We start from the raw sequence: 19,613 nt of genomic DNA, 5'->3' as shown, positions 1-19,613 counted from the left end.
ATATATCATAGAGAGATACGTCATAACTCAAGTCAAAGGACTGCAATGAGGTGACCTTTGAGTCCCAAAGAGCCCTGGAGGTCTAGCCATGGAGCAGGGGCATCTGTGCCTTTGGAGGCAATGAGCTCTATTTACTAACACCCTTGCCTGTCCACAATGGTGAAGGTGGAGGACACACGTTGACAAAGAATAGAGCTTTACTGTGTTAGCCGTTGAAACAGAAATAGTAAATTTGGTAAAGATGATACTTTTATTGGCTAACTGAAGTATCATAGGATGCCAGCTTCTGAATCTATCTAGGTGTCTTCTTCATGATGAATGGAGAAAATACCTAGGTAGTCTCAAAAGCTTGCAATCTATTATACTTTACTTACCATTAAAAGTATCATCTTTACCAACATGTGATGCCATCGCACCCTTTGCTCCTTTCACAATAAATCACCGGATATTGTGCTCTTAGCATGGTCTGACTATTTTCTCAGTTCTCCATGTAGTTATTCATTTAATATATTTCTCCTTTTTTATGAACAAAATTGGTGAATTCATAGACTTGGGGTAAATAGCCCTACATTCATTTCCATTAACACAGTCACAGATAATTCTGATTGATTCATCTTACTAATCCTCTCATCTTCTGGTTGCCATGTGCTGACAGATGACCCGAGAGTACGCGATCTATATAATATAAATCAATGACATATATGATTTACTGTTCTACCTATTGCTAACCATTAACCAAGATTCTATTAAATGAAAGTAAATTACTGGTTTCCAGACACAAAACATTTGAGAAAAGAAATACCCTTCGCAGAGTACCTGTATCTTCTTCCGGCATCCAGACACACCTTGGCAGTCGTTATCACGGAAAGCGCTGGCAAGGGGCAAGAAACCTCAGCAGCCTGCGTTCGAAGTTGAGCGAATGCCACGGCGTATGGAGGCAGCCCGTTGGAAGGTCACTCGCAGCAGACTAACGGAGTGACAGCAACCCTGCTTGTGGTCCTCTCCTCGCTGCAGACGGTTATTTGACTCCTACGTTTCCCACACACGAGAAGAGGCTCGGCCAACTTTCTAATATTAGAGTCCACAGTTTTTAAAATATGTTTAGCCTCCCACTAGGGATATGCAATCTCTGGCACCGCAGCTGAACTTTAAATCCCAGCAATCTCAGCCAGTTTGCCTGAGTATTATCAGAGTCTGCAGCTGCTTCAGCGTACATCCAGCTTTTGCCTTCATTTGGAATTTAAATAATATTTTTTTTAAATTGCCTAAAGTTTGATTGAGATTGCAAAAAAAAAATAAAATAAATAAAATTATAATATATTATAAATATTTATGGGAAAAATATGTTTTAGGTCATTTCTACTTTATGCCAAATGTAATGATGAATGCTGGGGAATCATGATACTTCTTAGAGCTGAGAGGAACCTCGATGAAGACCGCTGACCCACAAGGGATTTAGAAAACCTCGGAGCGCCTCGCTGATGACATGATTACCGGTATAGCTGGTAGGTTACCGTACTCCGTTAACAAGGTTAGGAATGTTCCTCCCACCTTTTACATGCCATGGTGGACATGCTGGCAGGGTCTTATTAATAGCCACTTTGGCACTGCCCATGTTTGACTAAACTCAACCTATACTCAAAGTTTACAATTTTTATAATGTGTTTTAAAAAATGTGGGGGGTTCAGTATGACATTTGTAGCCATTTGATGTAAATCTGACCAGTAGATGCTGGTCTCACAAGAAATTCTTCTGGTATTTCGCATCAGATTTTGGTAAGGAGCTTAGGAAAGTAAAAACTTCCTTACATTATGTCTAAGCAGGTGGTAGATAAGTAGAACAGCCTCCCAGGAGACGTGGTATTGGCTAACACAGTAAGAGAATTTAAACATGCATGGAATAGGCATAAAGCTATCCTGTTTGATATGTTTAGAACTGGGTACTCCTGCTTTTCCCGTGATTCAAGGGCTAAATGCTGAAAAAAAGAAATACTTGCAAAATATTTGCTTTTTATTTAGTTCTTAGCTACTTTGTATACATGATTAAACACTGTGTTATTCTGCATGGCCACCACACACATCAGCTAACAGCAAGAGCTCTTTTATTCACAGTTTGTATCAATTTAATAAGAATTATGGTTCACATAAGTGGTTGGCCAAAGTCCTTAGTGTGCATATAAACAGAAAAAATGCATTCTTACACAAACACAAAACCAGGAAAAAACATAAATAATTTTAAAAAACATATTAATACTGCACTGGTAGTTGCATATTAACAAGCATTTGTTTGTTCTGTGTAGTAAATACATTATAAATATAATCAATCACGCTCCTTTCTAAATAATTCAGAATACATTATCCTGGACAGCGTTTTAACCCTGCCAGTGAGATTAGCGAAATGGGGTATTTTGATCCTATATTTGGCCATTATTTTAATTTCCCGGCCTTTTTTCTGATTATACCGCACAGGTGCGCATGCTTTCACCTTAAAACAGGCAATGATTATACCATAATAGAAATGCGAAATGCAATGGTAACGATATGCCGTATCAGATTATAACCATAATAGCAAAAACCCAGGAGAAATCTTGGCATGATCACCCGCAGCTTTATAAATTATTTTACAATTAATAATGAATGGAGTTTCTCAGAAACGTGCTAAGTTTCTAACAGTGAAAGGAAATTGAAATTCAGACGGAATCTTTGTAACGCTAATGGGGCTTAATTCCAGCAATCAGGCTGTTCAATTTTATAGATAAACCTTATCAAACGTTTGCTGTGAACCACTAGAACGCACAAACTAGGGCGCCACGGGCTATAAGATTAAGGGTGCTAATACAATATGATATATGGGATCTTTAGTGGAAAACGGAGCAGCATAAACAATGACCAAGGTATCTTCCAGTATAATATATAAAATATTATATGGGCGCTGGTGGAAAGCTCGTGTTCGTGGAAAAAAAAATTCATGGTCTCCGTCTTCTGTTCGAACAAAATTTTTGTTTTCAGAAACCCCATTTGTCCATCTGGGTTGCCATGGAAACAAGAAATAAACACACAATAAATCATGCATTTCTTGTTCCGGGGCTGGTACTCCTCTCTACTTGGAAAGATAATTCTTGCTTTTGGGTTTCAGTACATCTATGGTGATGATAAAACCCTTCCTCTACCTTTCCTCTTCTGACCTCTCACACCATCTTTCAACTAATCTCACAAACTATCTCTCTATAATTACATTCTGGATGGCATCCTAATAGTTGAAGATCAAATACTGCGCTGCTGATCATCATCCTCTTCTCTATCCCCAACTCCCGGTATCTCCGTAATGGATGATAATTCAACAATCTACCAAACAACCCAAGTTTGCTGCCTTGGTGTTACATTCCCAATCTCTTTTACCCCCTTACATTCGGTCATTCACCAAATCCTGCTGCCAAATCAGGACACAGAGGGCCTTGACCGAGAGTAGGGAGTGCTGGGAGATCAGAGGATCTGGATTATTGCAACTTTCTAGTACTTGGCGTCCCCCTCTCCCGACATTCTGAACACCGCTACCAGAGTAATCACTCTTCACCTGCTGCTCCACTGTGCATATCCCCCCCATGCTTTCTTCAGATTTTTTTCTCATTTTCTCTGACTTTCGAATTCAAAGTGTTTCTCTCAGATTCCCATTCTTATATGAATCTTCTTCCTTTGTCTCTGGAAGACGGCCATTCACTGTCACGTGGGGAGCGCGTAGCCCAGGCACTTCCTAATGAACTAGGCCTTAAACTCTGCCAGCAAACTGATATTTTAATATGTCATATTGTGTTTTTATGGTACCTTGTATGTTAATAACTCTGGGGTGATCTCAGTATCCATGTCATTGCGAGCATACAGGTACCAAACACCCCCTTATTAACCTGATAGCTAGGTGACCTATTCTTACTTCTCAGACCCTCTCCTGCCATGTTTATATCCTTCTGGAGGTCACATTGTCCGCACACAGAACATCTTCACCTTATATTCTATTATGGAAACTTCACCATATTTCTCAAATCATAACTCAGAAGATGGTCGCCCCCTGTGTGACCCCAGCGCCTGGTCCCTGTAGGATTTTATGGCACCCAAGACAGGACATCTGGCACCCTTTGAAGATGCCCTGCTTGGATGCTCTTCATGTTTCACTAACTTTATGGGGGTTCTGGCCAGGATTCCAAGTAAAAACTATGGCAGGATGTGGCCTGAGAAAAAAAACTACCATTTTCTCCTTTTCATGAAAGATGTCTTGTTAACCCTTAAACATCTGCAATTCTGGTCCAACACCGAGAGCGTCTGCCCTCAGAGTCATATAAAATTGCATTACTTGAGTTTTTTCTCTCTTAAATTTGCATTTATTGGGCCGACTTGTTCATATGTTTTAAATAAATTTCTAAACATCATACCGTCTATATGTTTTTGAACACCTTTTCATGTCACAACATTAACATAGTATATTAATTGGAAATATGTGGAGACACAATATACAGCAGAATACCTTCTTTTCTTGCAATTATATAATTACTGTAGATTTATTGCATGGAATACAGAGATGGTAAACTTAATACCAAAGTGCTCATATGGCTCAAACATGTCATAGATCAAAGAAGTTTTTTTAACAGTGCATTTTTAGACATTCATTAGGAGGTTCAAAGCGCAGGCCTGGAGGGCCTTTGACAGACCATTTCTGTAATTAATAACAATGACTGAATGAAAAAAATACGATTCGAATCCCATGTTAGCTCCATGTCTACTTCAGCTAATATGCAATAATGAAAGAGCTTCATATAGAACCAAAGTTATTCTTCATCTCGCGTTGGAATTTTCAGAGAACAATGTACCGTATTTGCTCGATTATAAGACGACCCTCCAAAATCTAAATATTAATTTAGGAAAAAAACAAAAACCCTGAATATAAGACTACCCTATAGAAAAAAAAGTTTTACTAGTAAATATTAATGCATGTAAACAATTTTTTTCATATCTAATAAAAGCTATGATTGAGAAAAAAATATATATTTTTTGTATTTCCTTTTATTTGCCAACCTGCCCCCCCAGTTATGCACATCTGCCCCCAGGGTTGCCACTCTGCCCCCAGAAATGCCTTATACCCCCTATTTGCCACTCTGCCCCATGATGTGCCTTTTAACCCTCTATATGCCAGAGTGGCATATAGGGGGTTAAAAGGCATATTATGGGGAAGAGTGGCATATAGGGGGTTAAAAGGCATTTCTGGAGATATATATATAAACTGCTAACAGCAATCACACTCCTATCAAGCCAAGGCAGCCAGTACATGCTGGAACCTGGGGATAATATGAGTGTGAGTACAGCCTCCCTATGCCATGCTACCACCACCACCCACCTTACACATTCATGCTATCATATACACACTCATTCACAAACATTTAAATACTCATTCATTCCATTAATCACACATACTTGCTCAAAAACCCTCCCCCACCCCCCTACCTGAACTGCAGATCTCTCACTCGCAGACTTCTGCAGGAGCCTGGCTGTGCGAGCAACTTCTCTGGCCCCACCCCCAGAGGAAGGAGGGGGGAGGCAGAGTTATGTGACACTCTACTAGCTTCCTGTTCTCCTGCTGCTAGAAGAAGAGACGCTGCTCGCGACCAAAGCACCGGTAAGCAGCCTGGCAACCTAATCGAGGTCTGATTAGAAGACGACCCCGATTATAAGACGAGGGGCATTTTTCAGAGCATTTGCTCTGAAAAAAACCTCGTCTTATAATCGAGCAAATACGGTATATCTACGGAGAAACACCTCATTTTCTGTAGCTGTCCAGCTGATAGTTCTTGGGCTGTAGATGATGTCAGTGAGCATCTCAGCCAATCAGCTACGACCGAGTGCTGACGGAACAACCTTTTCTCATGGCTTCTGCAGTGAGGATCACTTCTTGTGGCTCACAAATGGTAGAGGGCATCTAGGTAAGATCCTCTCTACCAGTCTGGGTAGAAATCTTGGCTGTCAGCAAGTAAGCAATGCCAGTTGCCCTCATAGAAAAACGTGTAACTTCTGAAGTACAAACTGCCATCTCAAATATTTAAGAAGCCAAAGTTATTCTTCAAGTTTATTGGCACTTAAAAAGGCATCTCAACAATTTAACTCCACAAAATACAGGGTCATCTCCACCCTTCCCGCAGCAGAAGCTCACTAGGGTTGGTCCATCTTAATGGATAATGAAGTAGGGAGCTGGTGAATATACCCAATAATAATATTTAAGTTTCTAAATATCTTCTTTTTCTCCCTTATTCCATTTTTTTATACTACCTAAAACAACTAAAAAGAATCACCGAAACTTTTAAACCAACGTCAACACATTTTAAAATATCGTTTTTATGCTATATGATATTATTTTTGATGGGTCAATGCTAAAATTTGTTTAGAAACATACATTATCGAAACCTGCATTCGTTAAAATAGCCCCAACCATGCCTCTTCTTTACAAGCATCCTTTGTTAAAGTAGAGTTATGACAAGTCGTTTCTTAACAGCTTTTCTTTCTGTTATTGTGCCAGGATATTGCCATGTCCAGAACTGAAAAGTTTCTTTGTTTTCCTTTTAAGCTTGGACACAGATAATATAATGACTCAGACAAACACATTGTCTGTTCCCAAAACGCTAGTCTGTGAAAGGTATGGATTCCTCTCCGTGGGGTCGTACTGAATTTCCCCCTCTGAATTACACGATCTCACTTCAAAAGATAATTTCAATATGGGACGAAAGAGGACACTGGGTCTGACAAGCACCGAACCCCGGGGATGAATAGAATACTTGATCAGCCGGAAACAAAGTGCGAGCTTTGTATTATCTCATCATCCACAACAGGTAAGTATATCAATGAATGGCCATGCTTTTTAACATATCTATTTTACCGAATGGAGACGTTTTGGATTTAAAATATAGTTTTATATTTTACATTTTACAGCCTGTCGGTCACGGAGCCCATATATTCTTCGGGGTATCTAGGGCACACACCAAGTTTACCGTCTCCTCTATCAAAAGGACCCAAAATGAGAAAACAAGTACACAATTAAATCTAGGAGAAGACGCCACATGGATGCTGAAAGAAATATATAAAAATTACTGATGGATACAAGGAATTTCCCAAACGAAGCATAGACTATAGCCCCTTAATGACAAAGCCCATACATGTATGGGCTCAAAATGCATTGTTTTCAATGGGTTTAGGGACCGCCCATTGTCCTTAAGGGGATAGGATTTAAATACAACTTATACAACTTATACAATTACGAAAATGGCAGCTTTAGTTAAGCTTTTGGCTTCGAACTAATAAAAGTGAATAACTGTAATAAATTATCTTTAATTTCCATTTTGTTACCATACTTTATCCATATTGTATAACAATGTAGATATCATTGCATTATTAATATTTACACCGGATCTTCTGCTTACATCCGTTACCGATATACCTTCCTATTACAGATCGGGTCTTCCACGCCAGTAAAAGTTCTAGCGAATCGACATGCCGTGCATGGTGTCATAGCATAAAAATGATTGGATTTACCGGTAATAGCAATATTACACACAGATATATTTTTGTTTATTGGATGTCCTGCTTGTTTGAAAACAGTAGGCATCTCCTTCTTGATAATGACTCTATAGAATATACTGTTCTTGGTCCTAAAGGAGTTAATTAGGCTGTTTTAGTGACCCTATAGTTTTATATTATGACCTCTCGTTCTAACATCTCTGCTTCTTTGAAATAAACTTCCCTCCTGTACTTTGTTAAATCCACGATTCCCTTCTCTCATATATCGAGATCCTTTAACTTGTACACCGCACAGATCTGAAACAACTAGTCCACACGCTGAATTTCAATAAAATGAGTCACGCGTAAACTTATTTTTAAATCATAATTTTCCTTTAGGTTTTCAAGGACTAATGGACATTTTTAAATTTTATTCCTATTCTGTCTCAAACAAAAACAAAGGAGTTTGATCCTTATAAGTGCAGATGTTTCCTGCATGTTCAGCCAGTGAACGAAAAAAATCCTACGCAAAGTTATGCACTTATTTTATCAGGAACAATGGAAAAAACTAATATAATGTAAGCCAATATTTCTGTTTTGGACAAGAAAATATTGGAATATTTTCAATTCTAAAACAACCGTAGAGAAATAACCATGCTATTAAATAATTTATTAAGCAGGATAATTAATTCAACTAACAGAGATAAAAAATAAAATTATAACATTTTCATATAAATTTTACCACCATAATATATACACTACCATTGAGTCCTTACGCTGCTTTCATGGAAACATTAGCCTTTTAAACTTAAACTTGGATTAGGGAACACAACGTGCCATTGGAACACAGGAGTGATGGGAGTGATAAAGGGCCATTGGAACACAGGAGTGATAGGAGTGATAAAGGGCCTCAGTACGCCTATGAAGAGATTCCATTAAAAATCAGCTATTTCCAGCTACAAAAGTCATTTATAACATTAACCCCGTCTGCACTGGATTTCTCATCCATTTCATGTTATTTGAGCGGACAAAACTTTTGAACGGTCGTGTTAATCTTCCTGGCTTTAGACCGTGATATGGTCTATGCTGCTGCAGGGGTTTGCATCCAGTTATCTGTGCTCTTTTGCTTTGTTCTTGGTCTGATTTTCTGTGTTCTGCTGTTGTGCCTGATATACAGGTATTTAATGCACTTTTGCGCAGGTGATCTGTTTGTCCAGTCCCCCACCCCTCCTTTATCTGCTACAGCTAGTACTCTTATTGGTGTTCTGATGTATGTTATGTTATGTTATGTTATGTTATGTTGAGTTGACCTGAGCAGGACTTGTCTATATAAAAGGTATATTGACGAGGCGGCAGCCTAAGATCTCATGGCCATCAGATGTGACTAGGCTCATTAGTCCTGTGTGCGTCTCTTAATGTTCTGTTGTGTTCTTGCTTATGCCCATTCATGCTGCGGTGAGTCCCTGTCTTGCCTGCTTCACCATCTGCATCTGACTATAGCACCGTCTGCTCCTACCCTTGGACCATTCAGTTATGGTTTCCATCCTGTGCCCTCCCTAATCTTACTGGTGTCTGGAATTAGACCACTGGTGCCTGGGGATTTATTCTCCAGGGGCGATATCGTTGCCCTGAGCCAGGCCCTGTGAACTCTTTTCTACCAGTGGACTTCCATCCCTAAAGGTGCAACCTAATGGCCAAGAAGGTAACAACAAACATAACTACAGGCCATAATATTTGGGGACACTAAACCTTACTGTTTAAGTGGTCTATGTACATGAAGCAATTAAAATACCACCTTCAACTTTTACAATGGAGATAGATTATTGCTTAAACGTGGCATAATTGCCATTTTATTTAGAGTAGCTCAGACCTTGCTTAGAATTTTGGTCCTCACGAGAGTTCATATGGCTCTCTTGTCTCCCCTACATAGGTATTTCCGTTTACTTGCACTTTTCTGATAGATGTCCTGTGACATAAGACGAAGCTACCCCATGAATCTTACAGAGCTGGAACTACTTCTGTGCCTGGTGGCCCTAAGCAAGTTTAGAAAAAAACATACAATCCATCTCAAGTACAAGTAGATACTTTGAAAATGTTTGTAATTTTATGTGACTGCTCATTTAAAAATGAAGGTCAAATATGGAAAGGGGTTCATTTTGTAGAACAGCTGTAGTGGCCTCAAATGAACCCTAAGCTTCCTAATCAAGTGCATGTAGGTCACTGAAATGCAAAGTTAATTGAAAGCTCTGATATTATTCTACGCAATTGCATTATGGTTTCATTAAATGGTAAGGATGCAGAATTTTTCTTTTTCATGCCCAGCTGAGTAACCCTTTTTTAAAACATTAACATGAACAAGTCTTGCATTCACATCCCACAGCTGATGTTAAGTTACATGCTGTGGGTTGCTGTGATCAGTTTCCCTGTTCATAAGGCTATAATTATCTGCATTAGCATACACAATCTTTTAACCCCTTTCTGGTCTAGGAAAACCTGGAACACAAAACAAACAAAAATTAATGAAACACAACTCTAATAGGATGAGTCTATGGAAAATGACAATTATTTATTGTAAAGGGGGAAACTCATGTCAAAGTTTTTTGGATTGAGTGAATTTATAGGGTGGTGTCTTAGCCGTTGCAAGAAGAAAAAAAATCTACGAGATACACACTACATCCTACTTGGTAACTTCCTAGCGTAGGCTACCTGAAGTTCTCGCTCCTCTGGGGAGTGGCTGTGCACGAGGATGGGGCTAGCATCAGTGAGCCTTTTGTGGGTGGGGAGCAAAGTGAATGTACAATTTTGAAAACTAAAATATGTTAATGGTTCCATGCCATTAAAAAAAGAGCAAACTCAATATTTTGTATGCATGATGAATATTTTCGCTAATTCTTTTCTTATTCCAACTTATCACAGACACCGTCACCGAGTGCATCCCACACATCACCTTCTACCTTCCTCCTCCGCATGTCTTGCTCAGTATTAATGTGACTTTGAGATGACAGGGTGCTGGTCATTAGCGAGATTGTGTCTAAGGAGACGCACGCTTCCATGTATGACGGACAGGAAACCATATGCGGTTGACCGCTCCATCATGCCACACTTGGATAAGGCTCTTGGGAACATGGATACAGTGTTGAATAGGTAATTTGTGAGGACTAAGCAATATATGGCCATAATAATGATTCCCAAAATTTATGCTTTTGATAGCTGTTCTTAAATAGTATTTGCTGTATGTATTTAATAGATGTGTAGGAAAATGGGAAGACTTAAATGGGCTTGCTGCCAAGTTCTATGTTTCTATAAAAATTAATTTCACTTGAAGTTGTATAACTATGATGGGGAAATGTGTCACATTGGATTATATATATCCGGCTGCTTCTACCTTGTATGAAAGCCGTTTTTAAATAATAATTTGGATGGGTATCAGCCTATCCTGTCTGTGGGTATAGTTTTGGAGCCAGTGCCCTTAGTTCCTATGTTGTAGGAAAAATATATATTTTTTCTTTTAAATAAAAAATTCACCTTTTCACTCTGTGTACCTATTCACACTCCTTTTAATCAAACTTTTCCCAAGAACAATTAGTCTTTGAAAAACACAATGATTGGAAAAATAGATACAGAAAATACCAATAAAAGTATATTTTGGATGTATGTTTGGCATATAGGGGGTTAAAAGGCATTTCTGGAGGCAGAGTGGCATAAAGGGGGTTAAAAGACATATCATGGGGCAGAAAAGCCTTACCCCCCCCCCTACTTACCAGTGCTTCTGACTCCCTGGTGTCTGGTGGAGGCCGGCGTTAGTTCCGTCTGGGCTTTTATGACTAAGCACTGGAAGGTCATGTGACGCCGGTGCTCCCTCACAGAAGCCCGAGAGAGAGAATTCCCTGCAGCGCATGTAGACAACCTTCACTGCTGCCCACGCTTTCGCCGGCACTTGGTGATAGAAGCCCCAGCAGCAGCTGAGGAGCCAGGTCCCCTGCAGTGCTGCGGGGATCTGGATCTTAGTCTCATAGTCAGACCTCTATTTGAGATCTGATTAGAAGGCGACCTTGATTTTAAGACGAGGGGTATACGGTATACACATGATTCTATAAACCACATTGAGTGATTTGCAGAAGGTGCCATTGATTCATGATGGAGATAAGGTAGTGGTTCTCCGTCAATGAATGTGTGCACAGGTTTCACACCTCTTTCAAATACATGGTGAAGTACCATCTGTTCATATAATTTTGTTTTGAAAGTCAAGTTGTGGGTTACAGATAAGCCAAACCTGGTGATTCCTTTGTGGTCCTTGTTTTGGTGCATCTGTGAATATTGTATCTCCTTGTCCACTTGAGTATCAGAACAAATGCAAAACTATTCTATGGCTTGGCTCCAGATGATAGATTTTTTGGGTGGTAGCTATTGCGTAACTTGGTCTTTGCATTGGTTTGCAAGTAATGTGTTATTTTTGTGTCCAGAAAGCTGATGTGGGCGCAAGGATAATTGAGTTGTAGTTTAATTGTTAAAGGTGTTGCAATTTTCAGTTCCTGTCCAGACAATTAGAATTATGTCTAACCTACAAAGGCAGATATTAGGGGTTTGGGATTACCCATACTTAGGAGGTAGGACTTCTTATCTTTGAATCCCCCCAATCACTTTTATGAAGTTATTTCTCTATAGAGTCCTGATTTTATCCGAATGCATTTTACAGAACAGATGTTCAGTCATTTTACAAAAATAAAATGCATTTTTATTATCTCTATGTGCACTGTTTTTAATTTGTTAGGAATTCTACTTTTTTTTACCTCTGGGAAAGACCTGTTTTTGATGTCTGTTTCTTCAACAGCCGTTGGGAAGGGGGCCAAAAAGGTGTGGAGGGGACAGGAATGTTCTGCGAGGCCTCCGTGCATCTACAACATGTTCACATGCGAAAAGATGAAAGGTTTGGCCAAAAAAATATCTGCTGAACTGTAGGGTGCCCACCATGCTGTATTTATTTTATACTCTACATCTTAGTTATTCAACATTGTTACCATTCATGTTGGGTAAATATACGCAAACGCATGCTTTAGCAATTTCATATTTCCGTAGAGTGGGAAAAAAGTGGTCTGAGCCAAGCACTTCTTCAATAATGAAGAAGCACAAAAATATTCTTTAATTACAGCGCTTCGGAATATGATGGTGATATATAAAAGATAATTACCAGTGAAGCTAATATCAGTGTTTAACAAATGTATCTAACACTATGACTTGTTTTATTAATTGTTTTTCATTGAGTAATTGGAGAACTCGGAAGCGGAGAACTGTGGCATTTGTTGGCACAACTAGTTCTTCCAAATAATTTCCTTTCCTGAACGTCTCTCCTTTCTCCTCATCCAATCATTAATAACAATCAGCAACTTATCAATGGGGAAAAGGTAATATACGGGGAGGGACATTAATGCAGGTCCTGAGAACACAATGTTACAAATGCTATTCTGACAAGGTGGGTTGTAACCCATAAATTGCTTATGTTAATTATGTATGTTTAATTGTACCAAGTGATTTGGGAAAAGTAACAAATCTGTTTGTATCATGGTGGAATGAGTAGCTTCAGGGGTAGCCCGTGATTTCCAGATTAAGGGGAGTAGTGTTTATGGACTCCCCATTCCTGTGCATACGGGTATCTTGGATGTTCCCAAGTATGTTTATGTGTACAACAGCGAGCTTACCCTCCAAATCCATGATTTATATTCCTTCACTTATGGTGGAAGTTGTATATTCTGGCAGATTTGAGGAAGGAAGAACCTTTCTGTTAGGAATAAACAATTTTTTTTATCTGCCACAGAACTGATCTTCACTAAGGTAAAATGATTTCTTTATTTTAAAGCAAACATGTGCATTTCATATTTTGAAATCTATGCAGGCATTCTCACTTTTTAGCGGGATCAGAAGCAATAAGTATTCTTGAGTACGCTCCATGGACAAGAAGTACTGCTCCTGGGGAAATATGGCTGGAGCGTGCCTTTAACAAATAAATGCAACGATGCTAGAAGCTGTGTAGGTGACATTTCCACTTAAAAATTATACAAAAACGCTCTGAGCATCAGAAAAAATTGAAAGATGAAATAATAAAATTGTAACATATCTAGATTCCAGTTTCTTTTTCACCGTCAAATTCGTAAGCGTAATGAGGGTTTCGTTTACAACCAGGCTCGGACTGGCCATCTGATACACCGGACAAATGCCTGGTGGGCCACTGGACGACAGCACCACATACTCATCTAATTTGCCGCTGTAGATCGGGTGCTGCAGCGGTGGCACACTATGATCATAAAAAGGTAGCACTGGAGCCATCGGCCACACTTACGTTATCAGATGGCTGCAGGTCTTAAACATGGCCACCTCGTCATGGCCGGTCTAACCCTGTTTACAAAATAATATTTGCTACTTAAATTAACCCCTTAAGGACAATGGGCGGTCCCTAAACCCATTGAAAACAATGCATTTTGAGCCCATACATGTACGGGCTTTGTCATTAAGGGGTTAAACTTTTCATTCACGAGGCTCTCATTTTCCAGTCTTCCATAAACACACAACTGCAATCTTTAAGCACCCACCCTGACAATAGTGAGAAATTCGAATGATAGATAAGCTGTAGGCGAGGATCCTTTGGTTTATTACATTAACTCTATGAAATAGCATTTGAGATCTCGCCTGCCGGTGGGAATTCATACATCTTGTGCCACCGTCGTGTATACCCTGTAAAACCTCTCGTATAACAAGCAAAAGACGCTAGACGGGCGGTCTCCGGAATCTATTTTAGTATACCCGCAGCCCTGTGGCATATCACTAGCTGCATCCAATTAAGCAGAAGTAATTACGTTTTTTTTTAATTCAGTTTACAAATGTCACTGGCTTACTTATGTTATTTTATTTTGGACATCTTGTTCAGACAGAACTTAGACAAGTGTGACTTACGAATAAATCGTTACAGATTGTCCCGAAATGTTACATCTTAATCTTTTAAATGTGTTACTCACCAACCTACACACAAAGTGTTATGATCAAAAGTTCCCCTCTTTAAAGGGGCTGCCAAACGATACGCACACATTGAACGGTCTCTAACAGTTATTTTGTTAATGCCATAGCTCTGGATTAGTTCTAAATAAGAAATTGTGATACATAGTCCTTTTATAACTCACTTTGTAAATTAAATGGGACAAAGAATGCATAAGTACCGTATTTGCTCGATTATAAGACGAGGTTTTTTCCAGAGCAAATGCTCTGAAAAATACCCCTCGTCTTATAATCGGGGTCGTCTTATAATCAGACCCCAAAAAAATGGCTGGGGCCATGCTGCTTACCGGTCGCGAGCAGCGTCTCTTCCGTTAGAAGCAGGAGGACAGGAAGCTTGTAGCTTCCTCACAGAACTCTATCTCCCCCTCCCTCCTCTGGGGGCGGGGCCAGAGAAGTTGCTGGTACAGCCGGTCCCCTGCAGAAGTCTTCGAGTGAGAGATCTGCAGTTCAGGTAAGGGGGTGGGGGAGGGTTTTTGGGTAAGTATGTGTGATTAATGTGTGAAGTATGTGTGATTAATGGAATGAATGAGTATTTAAATGTTTGTGAATGTGTGTTTGTGTGTGATAGCATGGATGTGTAACGGGGGTGGGGGTTGTAGCATGGCATAGGGAGGCTGTAATCCCACTACTATCATCCCCAGGTTCCAGCATGTACTGGCTGCCTTGGCTTGATAGGAGTGTGATTGCTGTTAGGAAATGCATTTTAACCCCCTATATGCCACTCAGCCCCATGGTATGCATATATACCTCCAGAAATGCATTTTAACCCCCTATATGCCACTCAGCCCCATGATATGCCTTTTAACCCCCTATATGCCAGAGTGGCATATAGGGGTATAAGGCATATCATGGGGCAGAGTGGCAAATAGGGGGGGTATAAAGCATTTCTGGGGGCAGAGTGGCATAACTGGGGGGGGCAGGTTGGCAAATAAAAGGAAATTTAAAAAATATATTTACATGATGTGACAGTGTGAACCCCAGGGAGATGATTAGCATGGCATCTGGGTACAGCTGCTATGCAGAGTATACATATGGGTCCCTGGGGTGGAGCAATTGGAGAGCAGGGTGGGCCAATGCTCCATTTCCCCATTTTGTGGAAACTCCATGCCGGGTTTTCCATGAGGCAAGAAGTCCACAGGATCCAGGCCAGGAGTTTAAGCTGACTCCAATGCACTGGTCAGCTGCAGGTAATTAGCTGCACTGGCTGCAATATAACCTGACCTGTTGGACAGAAGAGAGAGAGTTGGTTTGGAAGCAGCAGGGCTTGCTTTGCACAAGAGAGACCATCAAAAAGGTTGGTGGGATTACGTTTTGTTTAGTTTTAGACCCTGTGTAGTGAGGGGAGTTATATGTTAGTAAGCGCTCAGACGAGCTAGGCTTTTGTTTGTAGAGAATTTATGTTCTATGTAATCCTGTAAATATCTTCGTACGTGGACTACAAATAAATTGTGGGTGATTACCTAATTGAGCTGTGGCGTTAATACCCTAGAGGACCGTGCTGTTTGGTACCCTGTGTGGGTGCAGGATCACAATATGGTGGGGAATGCGGGCAAAGCACTGCTATGGTCTGTGGGCAGAAAGCAGGAACCAAGTGAACAACTGAGTGGATGCTGGTGACGAGTGCTACACTGGATCCAGGAACCCCAAGTGTTGTGCAGCCTGAAGCTACCAAGCTGCAGTGGATGTGCCAGAAGAGATTACAGCTTAACCCGGAGGATTGAGTGAAAACACTTCAAAGACTGTTGCATGGTATGTGCCCTTGTGTATTGCTCGCTGAAATACATATGCTTATGGAGGATGGCCTTGATGTGTTTGACGACTTATTGATGATCCGGACGTGAGGTTTCTATTTGCTGGGTAAAAGTATTGCATAGCTGTGAAACCTGCTAAAGAAAAGCATTTTGTCGCTATGACCTGCTGGTAATTACTTGATTACATACTGCAGAGGGAGCGATTAAAGACTCTGGGATTTGTGTATTGCACTGACTGTTGGTCTAATGCAAGATGGGAAAAGGACAGCAAAGCAGAAATAAAATGTCCTTTCCATGTTTCACTCGCCAGCCAACCTGCAGTGGATGTGTGGAACCACTGAAACTGGCACAAAAGGCATATATAAACTGTGCAGGGTCCTGTGTTGAGGCTCAAGAGTTAAAGGAGGAAATTGAATCCTTAAAGTGGCTGCACCAGGGTGAAGTCTCTGATTTGAACTTGCAGCTGAAAGAAGTAACAGATCGACTAAATGCTGCAGGAAATAAAGTGGGAATGCTACCTATGTCTTGCAAATGTGCACATGGGGACAAAAGAGGCTGCACAGTAGCTAGAGAAGTTCTTCAACTTCAGGAGGAGAAACACAAATTACAGAAAGAGCTTGTCTTCAACAAACAAAAGTATGATGATGCTATCAAACAGAGAGACTGTGAAATTAAGAGACTGACAGAGTTAAATGTTTGCTATGACAAACTGAGTCGTGGTGAATGTAACAATGTGGCATGGACTACCAAGCTCAGGAAAGTGGAAGCTATGTCCAGAGATGAGCTGAATCAGTATGTGATTGAGCAGTCAGAGTATGTTGGGAAACAGATCTGCAAGAACAAAAAGCTGACTGATGAGTGTATGCTAAAAGAACATGAGTTAAAAGAGGTTAAAAAACAAGCAGCACACTTACAGGAGGAATTGCACCGAACTATTGGCCAGCTTGAGGGAGAAAACCTCACTTTGCAAAATGAAGTGGCTGCTTCTAGAGAAAAGCATTGTGTTGACCTGTCAACAAAACTGCAAGAGATGCAACAGTTGCAGGAACAAAAGCTGGTGGTTGAAAAACGTCTCGCGGAGGTGTCCCAGAAAGGTAAAGAGGATGCAGAGCGTGTATTCGAGCTCCTGTCTCAGAATAGCAGTGTGAATTTAACACTTGCAGTTGAGCGTCTAGAAAAAGTAAATCTGCAGGAGACCGTAAAAACACTACAAGATGAAATCCAGGTCTTATCTAAAGCCAGTAAAGAGAACACTGAACTTCATAAGGCCAACGTAGCACTAAAAGACAAGTATTCCCAAGAAAAGGCGGAACTGGAATCTTGCAAGGAACAGCTACAAGCCACAGAAGCCCAGCTAAAGCAAATGGAGGCAGTTATGCTTCTAAAAGAGGAGGAGTTAGCATCGGCTATCAGCTCCAGAGATCAAGCTTTAAGGGAAAGCGAGATGGTCCAATGTAAGCTGGAAGCAATACTGACTAATACAGAGCGGGACAGGCAAACATTATTGAGGCAGGTTGCTGATATCCAGGCTGAGAGAGACAAAATGGCAGAGAGTCTGGAGAATGCCAAGACTTTGAGTGTAAAGCTTCAACAAGTTGGGCTTGAACTGGAGAAAGACAATAAATCCCTCAGACATCAACTGGAAATATCAACCTTAGAGCTGAGAGAGGTGAAAGCAACCCTTGAGGAACAAAGGGTTACTGCAGTAGAAAAACATGTACTACTACAACTCCAGTTAGATGAACTGGGTATACAGCTAGCTGAAGAAAGGGAGGCCAAGCTAGCTCTGCAGCAACAGATTAAGGTCCAGGAGGAAGAGGACACTGTATCTGAAACGTTCAATATTGTACAAGCAGCAGGTGAGCAGCCACAGTACAATACAAGATGTCTGGAGAAAAAGACTGTGATTAAGAATGCCATTAAATGTAAGCTTTCTGGGTTAAGTGAAGGAGGGTCCATGCATGGTGCTAGGAGTACTTACCAACTAGTAGAGCAACATGGCAGTAAGCTGCTCCAGGGAGCAGGTGGTCCCAGGTCCAGCAGTAGCCATACTTCAAAGGAGGAACCTTCTACAGGTGACAGCAATGGCGAAAGAGCGACGGGGAAACTGCTTGAAGATGGTGTGCGTTTGGCTGTATCGTGTAGACCACACAGGGTAGACCTTCTGAATGGGCAAGCTACGATGGTGTTCATTTGTACAGAGAAGAGACGTGGCTGTGCAGAGTGTTACCCATTCACTGATGGTTGCAGAAACCCAGAAGGGCAGATGGATACAAGGAGAAAGTATCCACTACCGGGCCACATTTATGGTGTGTGGAAAGGAAAGCCCCCTGATGCCAACCTAAGAGGGACGTCATCAGCAGAGCTGCTTAGTCCCATGGTCGCTCAGCCCCATGGTTCTGAGCTGGTGGGGAGGATATGTGACAGTGTGAACCCCAGGGAGATGATTAGCATGGCATCTGGGTACAGCTGCTATGCAGAGTATACATATGGGTCCCTGGGGTGGAGCAATTGGAGAGCAGGGTGGGCCAATGCTCCATTTCCCCATTTTGTGGAAACTCCATGCCGGGTTTTCCATGAGGCAAGAAGTCCACAGGATCCAGGCCAGGAGTTTAAGCTGACTCCAATGCACTGGTCAGCTGCAGGTAATTAGCTGCACTGGCTGCAATATAACCTGACCTGTTGGACAGAAGAGAGAGAGTTGGTTTGGAAGCAGCAGGGCTTGCTTTGCACAAGAGAGACCATCAAAAAGGTTGGTGGGATTACGTTTTGTTTAGTTTTAGACCCTGTGTAGTGAGGGGAGTTATATGTTAGTAAGCGCTCAGACGAGCTAGGCTTTTGTTTGTAGAGAATTTATGTTCTATGTAATCCTGTAAATATCTTCGTACGTGGACTACAAATAAATTGTGGGTGATTACCTAATTGAGCTGTGGCGTTAATACCCTAGAGGACCGTGCTGTTTGGTACCCTGTGTGGGTGCAGGATCACAATGAATTAATATTTACTGGTAAAACTTTTTTTCCTATAGGGTCGTCTTATATTCAGGCTTTTTGTTTTTTTCCTAAATTAATATTTTGATTTTGGGGGGTCGTCTTATAATCGGGGTCGTCTTATAATCGAGGAAATACGGTACTTTAGTACGCATTCTGCACCCTGCATGAAAAAAAATCCTTTAGGAGAAGCTGCAGAGCTTACAGTGCCATGCCCCCCCCCCCGTGATCCCATTTTCTCATTACTGATTGGCTGCTTATGTAGCTAATAAGTGACAGGAAATCAGAGACAGAGAGTT

General features: G+C 40.9%; 1 protein-coding gene across 5 annotated transcripts in view; it reads right to left on the bottom strand.

The window, feature by feature from the left end:
• The window catches only part of ABLIM2 (actin binding LIM protein family member 2), a 73,561-nt gene that overhangs the window by 48,080 nt on the left and 5,868 nt on the right, over nucleotides 1–19,613 (bottom strand). For 4 of the 5 annotated variants that reach the window (XR_008350447.1, XM_053458248.1, XM_053458246.1 and 1 more), the window contains exon 1: nucleotides 817–994. The exons of the other annotated variant lie outside the window; for it this stretch is intronic. Coding sequence is in view for 3 of the 4 variants with exons in the window: in XM_053458248.1 (XP_053314223.1) it covers nucleotides 817–835 (19 nt within the window). In the remaining variant the exon portion in view is untranslated. Of the gene's footprint in view, nucleotides 1–816; nucleotides 995–19,613 lie in introns of those variants that run through there. 5 annotated transcript variants of the gene reach the window in all.

This window comes from Spea bombifrons, chromosome 1 (genome assembly GCF_027358695.1).
Source record: "Spea bombifrons isolate aSpeBom1 chromosome 1, aSpeBom1.2.pri, whole genome shotgun sequence".
In the NCBI taxonomy this organism is placed as follows: Eukaryota; Metazoa; Chordata; class Amphibia; order Anura; family Pelobatidae; genus Spea; species Spea bombifrons.
Note: the sequence above shows the minus strand (reverse complement) of the source record. Positions and strands in the feature narration are given on the sequence as shown.